At 43.2% G+C, this 19,522-nt stretch overlaps 1 protein-coding gene across 7 annotated transcripts in view; it reads right to left on the bottom strand.

Moving 5' to 3' along the window:
- Positions 1-19,522, bottom strand: part of PHACTR4 (phosphatase and actin regulator 4) — a 115,246-nt gene that overhangs the window by 14,007 nt on the left and 81,717 nt on the right. For 4 of the 7 annotated variants that reach the window (XM_058677733.1, XM_058677740.1, XM_058677751.1 and 1 more), the window contains 5 exons: positions 12,736-12,909; positions 12,144-12,224; positions 10,714-10,878; positions 9,532-9,924; positions 625-1,222 (listed from right to left, as the gene is read on the bottom strand). In XM_058677733.1, the coding sequence (XP_058533716.1) occupies positions 625-1,222; positions 9,532-9,924; positions 10,714-10,878; positions 12,144-12,224; positions 12,736-12,909 (1,411 nt within the window). Of the gene's footprint in view, positions 1-624; positions 1,223-9,531; positions 9,925-10,713; positions 10,879-12,143; positions 12,225-12,735; positions 12,910-13,804; positions 13,833-19,522 lie in introns of all 7 variants that reach the window. The other 3 variants (XM_058677724.1, XM_058677729.1, XM_058677748.1) reach the window with 2 other exon arrangements.

Raw genomic sequence — 19,522 nt, 5'->3', positions numbered from 1 at the left:
GCTGGATTGGACAAGAAATGGTGCCAGGACAAGAACCAATGTCTATATGGGATCCCAGTACCTGCAAGCTGAGGATTTAGGCATTGAGCCTTGTGCCAGGCCCAGTACTAACATCTTTTAAATCCCTAATATAGGGGCCAGTGCCTTTGACCATTAAGTTAAGCTTCTGTCTGCAGCGCCAACTTCCGATATAGGCACTGGATGTTCTACTTCTAATCCTGCTCTCTGTTTATGGTCTGGGAAAGAGGAGAATGGCCCTAGTCCTTGGGCCTCTACAGCCACATGTGAGATCTGGAAAAGGCTCCTGACTCCTGGCTTTGGATTGGCTCAGCTCTGACCATTGTTGCCATTTGGGAAGCGAACCAGTGGATGGAAGATCTTTCTTTTTCTCCATCTCTCTGTAACATAACCTCTTATATAAAAATGAAAATAAAATTTTTAAAAATAAAAAAACCCATATAATAGCAATCAGCAGGGTACAACAATTCCAAATTCTAGAAATTATTCTTTTGGTCCAATCTTATATTTTAAACTTACTCACATTATCTTTCTGTAAGTAATGTCCTGGTTGGATTTTCTAGAACAGACAAGGAGGAACAAGAAGCAAGCTTGAGAGGCACTTACACTTTGAGCATTTCAATAGTGACAGGAAGTGACCTGGTCCGGCCCAGGGTGTTGCTATCTTCAGAAAAATTGTCACTGTTCTCAAAGAGCAATGAATGAGCTCTGTGAAAGCCCTCCAAGGGAGGGGTCATGGGAAGTGGGCTGGTCAGGGCCTGCTGGATTCGAATATGCAGTGGGACTGGGGGCAGCCTGGAGGGTACATGGGGCTCCCCAAAGCTATGGTCCAATATCCTCTTGGGAAGTTCTTTTTTCTCATCTTCCTGTTGTGGAGTTTCTTGGGGTGGATCTATGGATGGAAGAAACTTCATTTCTGGCACAACTTCAAAAGTCTTTGTAGGCAACAGAGGGGAGCGTGGGGGCTCAGGGGGAATGTGAGTAGGCAGAGGCGGGGACGGGGAGAGGGGCGGGACCACCAGCACAGGTTCACAGCTAACAGAGCCAGTGTTCTTCTCCCTCTGGTCACTTAGTGTTTTGGTGGTGGTAACAGCAGCAGGTTCAGAGGTGGGGACGAGGCTTGATGGAATGCTTCTTTTGGGTGGCAAGGGTGGGGAGGGTTTTGATAACAGTGTACCATTGTTAATTGCTTGAGACAGTTCCGCTGAAAAAGAGAGAGAAATCTTTCAGTTTATAATGCACACAGGAGCCAGCCCCAGGCCTAGAATCATCATTCAAACACATTGTGTAACTTCGTGACTTGTCATTCCTTACATATCTCTATGCTGAAACCAAAATTCATAGATGTATCAACAAAAGGCCTAGGCACCAGAGGCCTCAGAACCTGTGTAGAGGGTGACCAAGCAGCCAGGATGGTTACAAGGGGGATAGTGGTGGTGGCAAAGAGGAAAGCTGTGGGCGGGTTGGCTGGAGTCAAGAGAATCATCCCTGCCTGTTCACTCCTCTGGTGGCCCTGGGGAGGCACACATGCACTTGGGCGGGACGGGCCTGGAGGGGGCAGGTTTTCAGTTGTAGCTTCACTGACAGGGAAGCAGAGGCCCAGTGCATGAAGGAGAATGGAGACAGGAGACAAAGGCATGCAGAGAGAGGATGGCTTCACATCACTTTCACCGGCTAGAAGGGCAAACAAGCGGCAAACGGACATTTTCATATAGAAAAATTAACTGTGCATGCATCTGGTGAGAAGAAAAGGGATCCAAACACTTAAGCTATCATACACTGCTTCCCAAGATGTACATTATAAGGAATCTGGATTGAAAGTGGAGGAGCTGGTATTTAAACCAGGCACTCCTACATGAGCCATGGGCATTCCAAGCAGCAAGTTCACTCTGGCAACAGAAGTAATGGCTTCTTTCAACAGATATCCTTGTGGAAAATCAAACAGCTACATGACTATAATTTTTCATGAGCCAGAGAATAAAAGGCAGTAAGCACCAGGGCTATCTAAAAACACTAACAACAAAACACAAAACATGGGGTATAGTTAGTGGATAGTGGCATAGGAAGACTGAGTATTCTTATTTTGTTGCTACAAGAGCAGTTAGGACTTTCAATTTTTTTAAGATTTATTTATCTTTATTACAAAGTCAGATATACAGAGAGGAGGAGAGATAGAGAGGAAGATCTTCCGTCCAATGATTCACTCCCCAAGTGGGCCACAATGGCCGGTGCTGTGCAGATCCGAAGCCAGCAGCCCAGAACTTCCTCCAGGTCTCCCACATGGATGCAGGGTCCCAAGGCTTTGGGCCGTCCTTGATTGCTTTCCCAGGCCACAAGCAGGGAGCTGGATGAAAGTAGAGCTTGGACCCGGCAGCGTGGCCTAGCGGCTAAAGTCCTTGCTTTCAACACCCCAGGATCCCATATGGGCGCCGGTTCTAATCCCGGCAGCTCCACTTCCCATCCTGCTCCCTGCTTGTGGCCTGGGAAAGCAGTTGAGGACGGCCCAATGCTTTGGGACCTTGCACCCGCGTGGGAGACCTGGAAGAGTTTCCTGGTTCCCGGCTTCTGGGAGTGAATCATTGGATGGAAGATCTTCCTCTCTGTCTCTCCTCCTCTGTGTATATCCAGCTTTCCAATAATAATAAAATCTTTAAAAAAAAAAAAAGAGAAAAAGAAAGTGGAGCTGTCGGGATTAGAACCGGTGTCCATATGGGATCCTAGCGCGTTCAAAGCGAGGACTTTAGCAGCTAGACTATGCCGCTGGGCCCAGGACTTTAAATTTTTACCTGAAAAAAACTTGACCTGAATAAATTCAAAGAGAAAGAGAGAGAAAGAGAGCAGGAGAAGGAGATGGTGACTCATGTCACAATGCCCACGGTGACCACAACAGGGCTGGTTCTGGAGCCAGGAGTGACATCAAGGTCTTCAGGTGGGAGGCAGCAATCCAATTACTCGAGCCGTCAACACTGCATTCTAGGAAGACTCTGAGGTCATGGCCAGGAAACTAAACCAAGAGCTAAATGCTTGTTCCAGGACAATTTTTTTTTTTTAAACTGTTCCAGGGCGTAGATAAAGTTAATAAGAATTAGAGAAAAAAAATGGCTGATAAAAGTCCACTATGTAACAGCACACCAGTAAAAAAGCTGGAGAGCAACAAAAACAAAACAGAACAGTGTCCAGACTTGATTTCTTGGCTTCTTCGTTGTTGTCTTCTAATTAAAAAAAAAAAAAAAAGACATATTCACCTATTTTTTTTAATTGGAAAGGCAGATTCACAGAGAGAGAGAGAGAGAAGGATCTACTTGCTTATTCACTCTCCAAATGTCACAACAGCCGGAGCTGAGCTAATCCAAAACCAGGAACCTCTTCTGGGTCTCCCACATGGGTGAAGGGGCTCAACCCTTCCGCTGCTTTTCCAGTTACAAGCATGGAACTGGATTGGAAGGGAAGCAACTGGGATATGAACCTGTGCCCATACATGATACCAGCACTGACAGGCAGAGGACTAGCTAGTTGACCCATCGCACCAGCCCCACAACTTCAGCTCCTACACTGTTGACCACGGAGGCTGTGGGGCTAGCTCAAGTAATCAGGTTCCTGCCACTCTGCTGGAGTCTGAGACTGCATTTCCAGTTCCCAGCTACAAACCCAGAGCAACCCTGCCCACCATGGGCACTTGGGGAGAGACCAGCAGACAGGAGTAGATGGAAATAAAACCACAAAACCAAAACCAGTATTGGATATTGTTATCACATTCTGACAAATAACGATATCTAGATATATCAATTAATATTATGAAATTATCAAATGACATTTTGATTCTTAATGGCAAATGCAAAAAGCCTTTGAAAATATCAAAATAATTTTCTATCCTTGACATTTTTTTCTACCTACATCATCTGAAGTTACAGGGAAAACGAGCTATCATTTTTATGATTTTTTTTTTAAAGATTTATTTATTTTTGTTGGAAAGGCAGATACACAGAGAGGAGGACAGACAGAAAGGAAGATATTCTGTCCATTGATTCACTCCCCCAGTGGCTGCAATCGCCAGAGCTGAGCTGATCCGAAGCCAGGAATCAGGAGCTTCTTCTGAGTTTTCCACGTGGGTGCAGGGTCCCAAGGTTTTGAGTTGTCTTTGACTGCTTTCTCAGGCCACAAACAGGGAGCTGGATGGGAAGCAGGGCTTCTGGAATTAGAACTCACACTCATATGGGTTTTGGTGCTTACAAGACGAGGACATTAGCTGCTAGGCTACCGCACTGGGCCCTATGATTTTTTTTTAAAATATTTATTCATTTTTTATTACAGCCAGATATACACAGAGGAGGAGAGACAGAGAGGAAGATCTTCCATCCGATGATTCACTCCCCAAGTGAGCCGCAACGGGCCGATGCGCGCCGATCCGAAGCCGGGAACCTGGAACCTCTTCCAGGTCTCCCACGCGGGTGCAGTGTCCCAATGCATTGGGCTGTCCTCAACTGCTTTCCCAGGCCACAAGCAAGGAGCTGGATGGGAAGTGGAGCTGCCGGGATTAGAACCGGCGTATGATTTTTTTAAGAAGAGGAAAATGGAGGCCACAGACTTTAGGTTACCACCCCCAGATTATACTACAAACTGGCCCAGACTCGGCTAATACCAGGTCTTTGATAATCTGGTTACTGCCCCATCCTCCAAATTTCACTCTGAGCTTTCTTAGTGCATACACATACTACGGCCTCATGTGTCCCACCTTCCCATGTCTTCCACTCCCCCTGTATTGTGAGCTCCTTGATGGCAGCACAGTCCTGGGTTCCATTAGCATATATACTCAGCTGTGCCTAGTACACAGTGATCCCTGAGAGACGTTTATTAGATATTAAATGACACGCTTTCATCTTGCATCAGGATAATAGCAAAGAGTCCTCAATGACCGCCAAAGCCCCTAGTGACTACGTGCTGAGTCAGCAAGGTGCTCTGCAGATCCAAGTGACCTGCAAGACGTAGATCATCTCACAAAGAAACCAACCTAGCCAAAAAAAAAAAAAAAAAAAAAAAAAGAGAAAGAGCATTGTCTTGATTACTAACCTCTAAGCTTCTGCCCAAATCCTTTATTTTGGCCCCTTCTAGTGATTTCAAACAGTTCTACAATTTTCTCTGAAATAAAATTTTACTCTTGCTAAATTCCATGCTATTAAAGATATAGAAAGTAAAAGACAGTGACCCGGCGTGGTGGCCTAGCGGCTAAAGTCCTTGCCTTGAACATGCACCGGGATCCCATATGGGCGCTGGTTCTAATCCCAGCAGCCTCGCTTCCCATCCAGCTCCCTGCTTGTGGCCTGGGAGGGCAGTCGAGATGGCCTGAAGCCTTGGGACCCTACACCTGTGTGGGAGACCCAGAGGAAGTTCCTGGCTCTTGGCTTCAGATTGGCTCAGCCACAGCCATTGCAGCCACTTGGGGAATGAAACATCGGATGGAAGATCTTCCTCTCTGTGTATCTGACTTTGCAATAAAAACAAATAAATCTTAAAAAAAGAGTAAAAGACAGGTTCATTTTATATTGTTTTAATATTACCTCTCAGAAGTAAATCTGAAAAAGGACTTGCTAGAAACATACTGTATCATATACACAAAATATAAAAATGTGAATTTCAGCATCAATGCTGAGAAAATTTTGTGTATGTTAGATCTTTGCTACTTCTCTAAAAATATTCTGCTATTTCATATATAATAAAACTCACTTTTATAAGACTCTATTTGGATATTTTAACTTCTGAGTTGGTAAGTTACTGTTGGCAGTTATTGGAAGGCATATACCCCATGATGTTGAAGAAGTGAGCATATGCATGTATACTCTGCAGCATCTCATATGGCACTGGTTCAAGTCCTGGCTACTCCACTGATGTGCTTGGGAAGGCAGTGGAGGATGGTCCACGTCCTTGTGTCCCTGGCACCTACATAGGAGACTCAGAAAGAAGCTCCTGGTTTTGGTCTGGCCCAATCCTAGCCATTTTGGTCATCTTGTGAGTGAACCAGCAGATGGAAGATCTCTATCTCTCCATACTCTCTCTGTAACTGTGCCTAACAAATAAATAAATCTCAAAACAACACAACAACAAACCCCACCAAAACAGTAGTATTTCTAAAGCAATGGTTTCCAAACTTTTGAAATTCAAGGACCATTACAATTAATGGTCCATTACACACACAAATATTTCTGACCCATCTCAGTTTCTTTCTTAAGGACTGACAAATAAGGCTTGGGATTCAGTAAATCATTTATGATCATGATACTGCTGTGAAAGAAATGGGACTGAACTGGGGCCTGGCATGATAGCATAGGGGTTAAGGTCCTCGCCTTGAACATGCACCGGGATCCCATATGGGCACTGGTTCTAATCCCAGCAGCCTCGCTTCCCATCCAGCTCCCTGCTCATGGCCTGGGAAAGCAGTCGAGGACAGCCCAAGGTTTTGGGATCCTGCACCCGCGTGGGTGACCTGGAAGAAGTTCTGGGCTCCTGGCTTCAGATGGGCTCAGCTCCGGCCGTTGCGGCCGCTTGGGGAGTTGAATCATTAGACGGAAGATCTTCCTCTCTGTCTCTCCTCCTGTCTGTATATCTGACTGTCCAATAAAAATAAAATCTTCAAAAAAAAAAAATGGGATTGAATCTACCCAACTTACAAAAAACTTCGTGAATGGTCCTGCTTTGTCCTTCTGTTGAGGGCCAGGCACAAGGCAGTTTTGAAAATAAGTGTGAGGGGGCCCAGAGGCGTGGCCTAGCAGCTTAAGTCCTCGCCTTGAAAGCCCCGGGATCCCATATGGGCGCTGGTTCTAGTCCTGGCAGCTCTACTTCCCATCCAGCTCCTTGCTTGTGGCCTGGGAAAGCAGTTGAGGACGGCCCAATGCATTGGGATACTGCACCCGCGTGGGAGACCTGGAGGAGGTTCCAGGTTCCCGGCTTCGGATAGGCCCGTTGTGGCTCACTTGGGGAGTGAATCATTGGATGGAAGATCTTCCTCTCTGTCTCTCCTCCTCTGTGTATATCTGGCTGTAATAAAATGAATAAATCTTTAAAAAAAAAAAAAAAGAAAGAAAATAAGTGTGAGAAAGCTCCACAGGCTCCTCAGAGATAAGCCAGCAGGACAGCAGCCGTCTGAGATGGCTGTTGACCCCTTAGTGACAATGCTGGGTGCCTGGATTTATACAGCTCCGGTCAGAAGCAGTCTCTGCAGCAAAGCCAGGGCGTCATGCCTCCAGGTTCACTTAATGAACCGCCTTCAGCTGAAAGAGGCAGGGTACCATTGATTGAGAGCTGAGGACCAATGTGCAGTGCCTGCATTAAGAGCAGCAGCAGCTCTGGGAATCTCTGGAAACACAAAATCTCAGGTCCTAGCCTAGACAGACTAAAATCAGAAACACTAAGGACAGGGCCCAGGCCTTTGTGATTTTTTTTTTTTTTTTTTTGCTGTTGTTTGTTTTTAAAGATTTATTTACTTCTATCGGAAAGGCAGATGTACAGGGAAAAGGAAAAAGACAGATCCTCCATTTGCTAATTTATCCCCAAGTGGCTCCAACAGTCAAACTTAGTCTATCCAAAGCCAGGAGCCAGCAGCTTCCTCTGGGTCTCCCACATGGGCACAAGGTCTCAAGGCTTTGGGTTATCCTCGACTGCTTTTCCAGGTTACAAGCAGGGAGCAGAATTGGAAGCGGAGCAGCCAGGGCACGAACTGGCATCCATGTGGGGTCCCAGTGGATGCTAGGCTTTAGCCACCAGGCTACCATATTAGGCCCAGCCCTCTGTATTTTAACAAGTATTCTAGGTGAGCCTGACAGTCCGAATGGGAGACCCAAGACACTTTGGGCAGTTTCTCTCTCTTACTAACCACAGCCCTGAATGAGTCACAGGGTCTATATGTTCTCATTGCCCTATCTTTCTGAGCAGATAAAATCAGTTTCCTAAGGCACAAGGTAGTTTTGAAAATAAGTGTGTGAAAGCTCCTGAGGTTCCTCAGAGATAAGCCAGCAGGACAGCAGCACCCATCTGAGGTGGTGATGACAATAATAATCTTCACCCTGCTTTCATCAAGGTATTCTAACCTGTCATACTCACAGTATATTCTAAGCTTGCTTTTCAGACGAGATCGGGCGCGTTCAGGGTGGTATGGCCGTAGACTAGGCTTGCTTTTCAAGATTCTAGTCACTTTAACCAACTAGATGACATTAGGTATTTAATGAGCAGCATATTTTTATTCAACCATTACATCATTAACAAGAATTTTAAGAAGTACTAAATTTAGTACTATTTCTCTTGAAAAAACACATTTTCATTAGGTCTGAAGTATGCATTAACCTTTGCTCCTGTCCTGTTTCTTGAAAACTCTTCTAAGATGGTGTGCATTTATGTAAAGAAAACAGCTCTACATAGGACTTTGGGTAAATGCAAAATTTAACTAATTGCCTTCTCTGTTTTCCTTATCATCATTCATTTTAATGCAAGAATTGCATTCTAGACTTTCTCAAGATTTTATCAGAATCATTAAAATAATATCTTCTGCAGTTTCTCAAGAAGATATATGCCAGAGACTGAGTCACAAGTTGCACCAGCATTTATAAAACCATCCTTTTATCTACTACACTCATTTATGCTTAAGAAAGACAGTGGCAAGTTAAAATAGATTTTAGCATATTATGGTCCATCATCCTATATATCGGACACCTATAAGACTCAAATTGAACAACAGATACACTACAATATTTCCTAAAAATATTCTGCCATTAAAATACTTCAAAAACAAAAAACTTGGGACTTAGTGGTTTAGAAAAAACCTTGCTGGTCCTGGTGCAGCAGCCTGTGCTAAAGTCCTTGCATTGTAGGTGCCGAGATCCCATGTGGGCACTGGTTCGTATCCTGGCTGCTCCACTTCCCATCCAGCTCCTTGCTTGTGACCTGGAAAAGTAGTCAAGGATGGCCCAAAGCCTTGGGACTCTGCCCCCGTGTGGGAGACCTGGAAGAAGCTCCTGGCTTCAGGTTGGTTCAGCCTGGCTATTGCGGCCACTTAGGGAGTAAACCAGTGGGTAGAAGTTCTTTCTCTCTGTCCTTCACTGTATAAATCTGACTTTGTAATAAAAATAAATAAATAAATCTTAAAGGGGAAGGAAAAGAAAAAGCCTTGTCATTTGATAAGCTTGTCTTACCTTTGTTAAGTGATGGTATTATTATTATTATTATTTTAAAGTAAATGCTTTGGATAACTTCATGCCTGTTACAGTGTTTACATATTTAGACCCCTAACTACACATAGCGTCTTAGAAACATCATTTTAAGAAAATAGACACCAATTATCTCAAACCTGAACTTAATTTTAGTTATGGCCATCTGCCTCATTTTCCAGATTTTTTTTTTCCACATTGAGGACCCCTTTGGGGAAAACTCTTCACAGACCATAACAACACTGTTAGCAGTTACTCAATAAAAATCACCATCCCAAACCAAGCAAACCAAACAGCAACTGAAGTCTGGAGATTTACTTACCAATTACAGGGTTGCTATTTCTGTGAGCTGGTTTAGGTGGAGGAATAGGAGGCTGCTTGGCAGAGACTGGGTGAGTAAGGCTTGGGGTGGTAGTAGTGTTGGTGCTGGTGGGAGCAGAAGTCAGAGTCCTGGGTGCCGGGGAAGGGGTAATGAAGGCATTAGCAGTCTTTGCCAGACCTGTGGCAGCTGTAGTGGCAGCAGGTGTTGCGTTGATGGAAGAGGTGGAAGTGGAAGAGATGGACCTTGCCATGCTGCCTGAAGAGGCATTCTTTGCTTGCCCTTCATTTCCTTCATAGGAAGAAGACAAGGGTCTTTTGGGGGGAAATAAAGGCTGTTTGGGTACACTCTCAGGAACAGACTCTCCATCAGAATTAGACCAGCTTCCGGTTGAGCCTGTGTAAAACAGATGGTGATTTAAAAACAAAGAATAAACAAGTGAGATTGGAAAAGCTAACACATCTATGGAATTAGTCAATGCCATCAATGATTTATGGATTAATTTAAAAGCTAGAGTTCTCAGTTTTTTCCATCTTTAACATACTTGAGGAATAGGAATGTCAGTAAGAGAATCTTGGGAAGAGAGGCTTGTCATGGCAGTGATTCTACACAAAAAATCCATGCTGCTGAAGGAGGCCCAGCAAAATGCCTTGGATGGAAGCCAGTGCTAAGACGCCTGTGTCCCCTGTTGGAGCTCCTACCTCCAGCTCCTGTGACTGCAGATGCTAAGAGACAGCAGTGAAGGCTCAAGTAACCGAGGTCCTGCTACCCACACAGGACACACAGTTTGCGTTCCTGGATCCCAACTCGCCTGGCCAGGTCCCAGTCACTGAGACTATCTGGGAAATGAAGCAGTGCAATGGCTGGGAATTCTCTTTGTCTCTCATACAAATACATTTAAAAAAAATCTTTGGGTGGAGGAAGAGCACGTGCAAGCTGAGAAAGTCCTGCAAGAATCTGCTATTCAGCACAATTTTCTTTCCAGAAGATCACAAATTTAGATGTTTTGTGAATGCATAAATGACAGAGGGTGAAACGCCACTTAAAGCTGAAAGAACTTAAGGAATCCTTAAATGAAAATACAAATTCCTCCACATTTTATTTATCCCTGTTCTATGAAAGTCCCTGAGATAAATGAGAATGATTAGTTCATGTCTCTTAAGCTAAAGTAATCCAATTTCTTACCAAGTCGCTTCTTCGGATCCTCTTCGGGAATAGCTTTCCGAAGACTCGCTATGCCTGCTGGCTCTTCCTCTATTTGGACTAGACTGGAGGACCCAGTGCTCCCTAGGGGGGTGGTATGGCCATTCTTTAATGTGGTATAACTTGGCTTTCCGGCATCCTCAGCACCTGTTAGAGAGAAGAAGGAGCAAAGCTATGGAATCAATGTGGTCAGGTAGGGAGAGGAACCAGTGATTTATGATCTTTCTTACGCCTTTTCTCTGTCATCCTGTTTTAGCTGCTTTGCATCTAGACTTTCAGATCTAAATGATTCCTTTTTGCAATAAACTTCTGTCAATTATGTGGGAAATACTTTTCTATTATGAATATGGCAAATGAATAGAATTGTTACACAGAAGAAATTACAGTGCTAAATGTAAAGGGCTATAAAATGAAGTGTTATGGCCAGAAAAAGGAAAAATCATTCACTTGGGTGTGGGAATGGAGTCAGGAAAGCTCCACTGAGAGTGGTATCTGAACCGGCTCTTGAGGAAGCAGAGCCTGGCACACTGTGAAAGGTAATCCAGGAAAAAGAGACAGCATGTATTATTCAACATGTTTCTGGGGAAGGTGCTGGTTATTAGTTCTGACTGTTGCAGCCATTTGGGGAGTGAACCAGCAGATAGAAGACGTTTCTCTCTGTGACTCTACCTTTCCAATTAAAAAAAAAAAAAAAAGGTCCTCACATTATTAAGCTGGTAGAGAATGTTAAAATATCAAAACATGATTCTTGGACAATTAAAGTAGGGTAACAGTAGGAACATGGGGACAAATTTGGTCAAAAACAGAAATTGCAAATGATACAGCAGTTGACACAATCCAGAGGAAGTACAAGGAGAGAATGTTCCAAGAATCTTTCATTAATCACCTCTCAATCTCGCGTTAAACCATAGAGGTGGGTCTGGCGCATGGTAGGCTAGTGGCTTAATCCTTGCCTTGCATGCACCGGGATCCCATATGGGCGCCGGTTTGTATCCTGGCATCTCCACTTCCCATCCAGCTCCCTGCTTGTGGCCTGGGAAAGCAGTCGAGGATGGCCCAAAGCCTTGGGACCTTGCACCTGTGTGGGAGACCTGGAGGAAGTTCTGGGCTCCTAGCTTTGCATCAGCTCAGCTCCAGCCATTGCAGCTACTTAGGGAGAAAACCAGTGGATGGAAGATCTTTCTGTCTCTCCTTCTTTTTGTCAACTTACTTTCCAATGAAAACAAATAAATCTTACAAAAAAAAAAAAAAAGCATAGAGCCAGACACTGGAATGGTGAATATTTTTTTCAAAGCCTTCTCTATCCAAACAATAGTAATAACAAAGGAAAAAATATCCAAATACTTAGACTGAACCAAAGATGAAGAGGAAGTGCACAGAGACAACTACATGGCACTCCTCTAGAAACTCACCTTGCTCAGGGTCTTCCAGCAGAACCCCTCTTTTAACCAGTTCTTCTCTGGGTTTGCGCATAGATATTTTCCGCTCTAGAACTAACATCAAATTGTAAAACAGCACTCAGAAACGTGGTAGATAAAAGTTAACATTAAATGGCATTCTGACTCCATGAGTAAAAGAAAGAAAGTAGCTCAGATTTCTGTTCTTAGGAATGAAAACAGGGAAATGAACTTCAAAGTTAAAAACATTTTATTCATAGTCAAAAACAGTACCCTTACATAACTGTAGCTTTGAGACTGTAATAATTTGGAATTTATGGATAAACTGTGAGTTAATGGGAAATGGGCAGAGTAGAAATGAAGAAAGACCTTAGATTTGCTAATGTTCAGAGTTCACCCACTATTCACTAGCTAACTTTAATCCAATCAAAACACAAATCTGAGAAGGAAGCTATAAAATATAAGGCTCACTGAATGATCACTTGGTGGTTTAATTAAATTTCCTCCCCTAATACAATTATAGAAGCTTAGGAGAAGAATGAAAAGGGTATTTCTGAAATACAAAACTCTTTAAGCAAGAACCCATATTGAAATCTTAGTGTCTCACCTTCTGATGTCTCTTTGAATTTATCACTACTTTTTTTTTTCCTCCATTTCCAGGGCTTGAAGATTTTGCCAAAGCCTGAGAACTTGCTTTTCCTTTTGGTGGGAGGCGTTGTGTCCCCAGCTTCCACACTGCCCATGACCATGCCGGGATCTGCAGTGGTCTGGCCGGCTTCTTCTGTTACATGGAGAGAGTCAGAGAGGGAAGACAGAAGCTAGTTCATTCTTTCTGCATAACCTCCACTGGGCCCACCCCTCTCTTCCTGTGGTAGTTGGAAAGGGTCAGAGCACTGGTCATCATGCAGACAGACTCCCTAACATCACACGGACACCACACATCAAAATCCCTGACAAATACATCACTAAGGATGAAAAGGAACCACACCAAGCTGACGTCAAGCTGACGTCATCTTAAGACAAAAATTCAGTGAGATAATCAGAACCAGCTCAACACCTTTTGGAGGTGCACACACTCACACAACATGGAAATCTTCCTAATATGCATGAGATTAGCCATCATTAAAGCAGCGAACACTACCATTAGTGAGCAAATCATTATTCTCTGCTAAACATTGCTTCTCCCTGCCTTTTCCAGGGCATACAGTTCAAATAGAAAATAAATTAAAAAGTTTAGATATAAATAGCTCATGTATTAACACCTTACTTGTATTTGCTTGTTAGATTATTTTCTCCCTTCACAAAAAGGACCCTAGGAAATTCTGCAGCACTAGGAAGTATTGAAATGGGATCCAAGGCACTAGAATGAGTACTTTAAAATGGAGGAAACTGTTCTGGGCAAAGTGGAGGTGAGATTCCAGTGTGCTTATTGTTCTAGGGACAATCCTGAAATTAAGAATTGGACACAAAACCTAACTGACATAACACATGTGCAGGACTGAAATGCAAGGCCAAGAGGCTCTCACAAAGATCACACATGCAGGGCTCAGTGAGTTAGTTTTAATGGCAGAAAAAGGAGCAGCCAGGGCAGGCCAAGAATAATAACACAACAAAAAGCAGGAAGACAACAACAAAAAAAAAGCAGGAAGGCAACACAATACAGCTTTGCACTCCACCTACTGTCCCAGGATTCTCTGGAGGAGTCTAAAGGGGAAGAAAAAAAGAGTTATGTGGAACAGCCATCCTGGAGCTACAGTGCGACTTCTTGTTCACAGAAATGCATCAAGGAATACATACTGCAGTTCACAGCAGAAACAAGCAATGCCTTTGGCGAGGGGGAATAAGAGGCAGGTAATGACAGCAGGCGTTGCAGCTCACTATGTTAAACCATCCTTTGCAAACACCAGCATTCCACAGCAGAGCACCAATTTGAGTTCTGGCAGCTAATGGGAGCAACGGAGGACGGCACAAGGGCCCCCATCAGCTTTGTGGGAGATGAGATGTGGCTATCTGAGGAGTCAACCAATGGGTGGAAGATCTCTCCTTCCTCACGTGTGTGTCACTGCTTCGAAATAAAGAAATAGATACATTCTCTTAGGCAGCACTGTGGCATATGGGCGTGCCTGGTTCGAGTTCCAGCTACCTTGTGATTTCGAACAAGCTTCCTGCTGAGGCACCTACGAGGCAGTGACTGAGGCCCAAGTATCTCCGTTTCAGGCACCCAGATGGGAGACCTGGATGGAATGTCTGGCCTGGTTCTGGTTCTTGCAGCCATTTGGGGAATAAACTAACTGGACAGACAATTACTCTCTCTGTCTCACCCCTTCTATCACTCTTTCAAATAAATCATAGAAGAAAATATTAATATTATAGATATGTTTTAATTGGGGAATTATCTAAAGAACAAGGTTTTTTTTCTTTTTTTTTTTTAAAGAAAACAGGTGCCAATCTCACCCGTTTTTCAGTGGACAAATGGAAGCCCTAGACTTTTTTTGGCAAAACCGCTGAAAAAGGCCACACTGATACAATTCTAATTATTAGAATAATCGTGGTAATAAGTGCTGAGTGATGAGCTGGCTATGTACAAAGTAAGTTCCTGATTACTACTAAATGTGACAGCTTGCGTGACTGGACACAATCATTCTTAGTTCACAAGTCTCATTCTAGGATCTCAACTATTTTAATTCTTTACATGAAATACACCAGAATGACTGGACCACATTTTTATTTTTCATTATTTTAAAACTCAGATTTCTTTACTTCAGAGGCAAAGAGAGAGAGAGACAGAGATGGCAAGAAAGAGATCTTCCATCTGCTGGTTCACTCTCCAAATGGTCACAAAAGCAGGGGCTGGGCCAGGCTAGAGCTATGGACCTGGAAGTGTATCAGGGTCTCTCATGTGCATGGCAGCAGCCCAAGTACTTCAGCCAAATCTGCTGTTCTTCCAGGCACATCAGCAGGGAGCTGGGGCAGAAACAGAGCTGCTGGAACTTGACCTGTGCTGATACGGGATGCCAGCATTGCAGACATCAGCAAAATCCACTCTTCCACAACGCCACAGCCTGAGCCATATTTTCACCGGTTAGCTGTCAAAGACATTAGAACTTCTGTCATTTTCCCTCACTTGTGCCATGGTATGGAACCCAGGAGCAGCATTGGGTAAAGCACATGGCATTGCTTTTAAGAGTTTGTGCTTTAACTAAAATGATATCCTGTCAATTATGAAATCTCAATGAGAACTGAAGAATTCAAAACATACTACTTAACATAAGTTAATGGTAAGGCTTACAAAGACCTAGGTAACCTCAGAAATTAGCTAAGTCACAGAGGCTGTTTGTCTCAATAACATTACTTGAGAAGCTAGGATGGACTGAAATTTAATTTATTTTAATTTTTTTAAAGATTTATTTATTTTTATTGGAAAGTCAGATTTACAGAGAGGAGGAGAGACAGAGAGAAAGATCTTCCATTCAGTGGTTCACTACCCAAGTGGCCACAACGGTCAGAGCTAAGCTGATCTAAAGCCAGGAGCCTGGGTCACCTAAGCAGGTGCAGGGTCCCAAGGCTTTGGGTTGTTCTCAACTGCTTTACCAGGCCACAAGCAGGGAGCTAAAGGGGAGGTGGAATAGCCATGATATGAACTGGCACCATCATCGGATACTGGCAGATGCAAGGTGAGGATGTTAGCCACTAGGCTACTGTGCTGGGCTGGGGACCGAAACGTTAAATGTCCAGCTACTCAGTGTGTATCCTAAGACACCCAGAAATGTTTCTTTACTTGTAAGTAGTTGGAAAAATAAACTCAATATAAAAAATTACAAACAGTATTAATGAAGTTGTATTAATGCAATGTGATATTTTTATAAAGAAAAATGGCCCCAAAGCTTTAGAAACAGATTCATAGAAGTTTCTGTCTGTAAAGTCCTTAAGTCATCGTCTTTTTTTTTTTTTTGACATTTATTTATTTGTATTGCAAAGTCAGATATATACAGAGAGAAGGAGAGAGAGAGAGAGAAATCTCTTCCGTCCGATGATTCACTCCCCAAGTGACTGCAACAGCCAGTGCTGAGCCCATCCAAAGCCAGGAGCCCAGATCCTCTTCCGGGTCTCCCATGTGGGTGCAGGGTCCCGAGGCTTTGGGCCGTCCTCGACTGCTTTCCCAGGCCACAAGCAGGGAACTGGATGGGAAGCATGGCTGCTGGGATTAGAACCAGCACCCATATGGGATCCCGGGGCACGTTCAAGGTGAGGATTTCAGCCACAAGGCCAAGGCGCTGGGCCCAAGCACCATCTTCTAATACAATGACTGAGTTCATTTCAACTTTAACATACTGAGCAATACATTTAGATGTCAACTTTTTCTTGATTCAATATGACAACACAAATCATGGTATTTTTCCAATATATTTATGTTTGCCCATACATGAACTCCAACAAAATCTGATTCTCTTAAAAAGTACATTGTGCAGGGCTCGGCAGCGTGGCCTAGTGGCTAAGGTCCTTGCCTTGATCCCATATGGCTGCTGGTTCTAATCCCGGTGGCTCCACTTCCTCTCTATCTCTCCTCCTCTCAGTATATCTGACTTTGTAATAAAAATAAAATAAATCTTAAAAAAAAAAAAAAAAGTACATTGTGCAAAGGGCAGGTGCTTGGAGTAATGGTTAACATCTACTTCTGTTTCCTGTTAGTGTACAGCCTGGGAAGCAGCAGCTGGTGGCTAAATAGTCAAGTCCCTGATACCCACAAGGGAGACCTGGGTAGAGTTCCTTGCTTTAGTCTGAACTAACCCCCGCTCTTGCAGTCATTTGAGGAGTGAACCAGCAGATGGAAATCTGTCTCTGCCTTCTAAATAACAATAAATAAAAGTATAGGCATGTGTAAAGATGTATTTACAATAAAATCTACTTCTAAAAATAGTCTGCTTTCTTGGGCCTGGCGGCGTGGCCTAGCAGCTAAAGTCCTCGCCTTCAACGTGCCAGGATCCCATATAAGCGCCGGTTCTAATCCCAGCAGCTCCACTTCCCATCCAGCTCCCTGCTTGTGGCCTGGGAAAGCAATCGAGGATGGCTCAAACCTTTGAGACCCTATACCCGCCTGGGAGACCCAGAAGAAGCTCCTGGCTCCTGGCTTCGGACTGGCTCAGCTCCAGCTGTTGCGGCCACTAGGGGAGTGAACTATCGGATGGAAAATCTTCCTCTCTGTCTCTCCTTCTCTCTGTATATCTGACTTTGGAATAAATATAAATAAATCTTTAAAAATTTTTTGTTTCTTTAACAACACAGAAATCTTACATCTTAACTCTATCCTCTGTGCTGTGATCATATATTTCACTTCTATATATGTGTTAAAGTAGACCACAGAAAATGTTACTTTTAAGAAGCAATTTTTTTTTTTTTTACATTTTCTATGCAATTTGTTCTTCAGGTACTACCTCACTTCCTCCTAAAATTCTATGATCTCATTTAGGACAATTTTTTTGTTTATTATTTTTTAAAGATTCATTTGTTTTTATTGGAAAGGTAGATTTACAGAGAGCCGAAATAAAAAGATCTTGTCAGTGAAAAACTGGGCAAACAGAGACTCTCTAAGATGGACTATGTCAATCAGTGGATTCTGCAATGATTTAATCAAGCCTGGAGTGGTGAGATCGGCAGCAATTCATAACTGTTGAACTATCAAAACCACTTGAGCAAGACCCTCGGAGCATGCCCACATCGGGGACCTGGGATGGGTGGGAGATTGGGTGGGGTTTCTCCTTTTATCTCCCTCTTTACCCCAGATTAAAAAAAAGAGAGAGAGAGATGTGGAAATAATAGTCTTACCCACTTTCCTGTAGCCCTTGAACATTTGTGCCTTAATTAACCATGTAGATTGTCAAAAATAAAGAAAAAAAACAGGTAAAAAAAGATAGAAAGAAAGAAATAGATCTTCCATGCACTGCTTCACTCCCCAAGGGGTCACAATGGCTGGACCTGAGCTTCTTTGGGGTCTCCCACGTGGATGCAGGGTCCCAAGGCTATGGGCCATCCTTGACTATTCTGCCAGGTTACAAGCAGTGAGTTGGACAGGAGGTGGAGCAGCCCAGTTCATGAACTGACATGAACTGAGCACGCAAGAGGAGGTTTAGTCAATTAAGCCATCGTGCTGGACTCAAGAATTATTTTATTTTTATTTTTAAAAATATTTTTACTGGGTATGGTATTTTCAATTTTGAACTGGTTTTTCATTTTGTTAATTTTGGCACTTTCTATTTATTTATTTTTAAAACTTATTTAACTTGAAAGGCAGAGTAACAGAGACCTTCCAAATGCTGGCTCAGTCCATACAGGACTATAGCACCTGGGGGCTCAGCTATGCTAAGGCCAGGGGCCAGAACTGCGTCTGGATCTCTCACTTTGCCCACCATCTGCTGTCTCTCAGATGCGTTAGCAGCGGGGCAGCTGGCTGGCTTCATCCTAGGCACTGTAATACAGGATATGGGCATCCCAAGCTGTGGCTTAACTCATTTCCTCACAATCCCTCCCTTGCCTACCAGTTTTGGCATTCATGAATGTTATTTCATTGCCCCTCCCCACACACTGCAGAATGCTTTTCTTTGTATGTTTCATTCTTCTTGCTTCCTTTTTGTCTAAAGTTTATGGGACAGAGCTAGCATTTAAAATCAAATCTTGGGCCAGGCGTGGTTGCCTACAGGCTAAAGTCCTTACCTTGCATGTGCCAAGAACCCATATGGGCACTTGTTCATGTCCCGGCTGTTCCATTTTCCTTCCAGCTCCCTGCTTGTGGCTGGGAAAGTAGTAGAGAATGGCCCATGTGGGAGACCCAGCAGAAGCTCCTAGCTCCTGGCTTTGGATCAGTTCAGCTCTGGCCGTTGTGGCCACTTGAGGAGTGAACCATTTGATGGGAAGATCTTTTTCTCTGTCTCTCCTTCTCTTTGTTAATCTGCCTTAATAATAATAATAATAATAATAATAATAATAATAATAATAATAAAAAACAATTAAAAGGCATGTCTTGAACTTCAAAGTTGGTGATCCTTTTGTCCATATTTCCCTACGTGTCTTTCCTTTACCTAGTTTCACAATAAAAGACTTTTTTTTGTAATACAATTTATGAAGCTGGCACTTATCTGATTTAATTCTCAACAACCTATGTGATTGGTATTAATTTATATTTTATATAAAATTTAATAAATTATGCTAATCATTAATTTTATTATAGTTTAAAGGTGATATGTATATTACATGTATATACTACTCAATATAAAAATGCAAAGAGGATACAGATTCTAAAATTAGGTTTCCTACTAAAGCTCTCTATGAGAAAATTTGTCATCTAGTTATTATTGTTTAAATTTTGTTAGGTACTTCATCAGTGCATTGTTCACTTTTTT

Source organism: Ochotona princeps, chromosome 2 (assembly GCF_030435755.1).
Source record: "Ochotona princeps isolate mOchPri1 chromosome 2, mOchPri1.hap1, whole genome shotgun sequence".
NCBI classification, from domain to species: domain Eukaryota; kingdom Metazoa; phylum Chordata; class Mammalia; order Lagomorpha; family Ochotonidae; genus Ochotona; species Ochotona princeps.
Note: the sequence above shows the minus strand (reverse complement) of the source record. Positions and strands in the feature narration are given on the sequence as shown.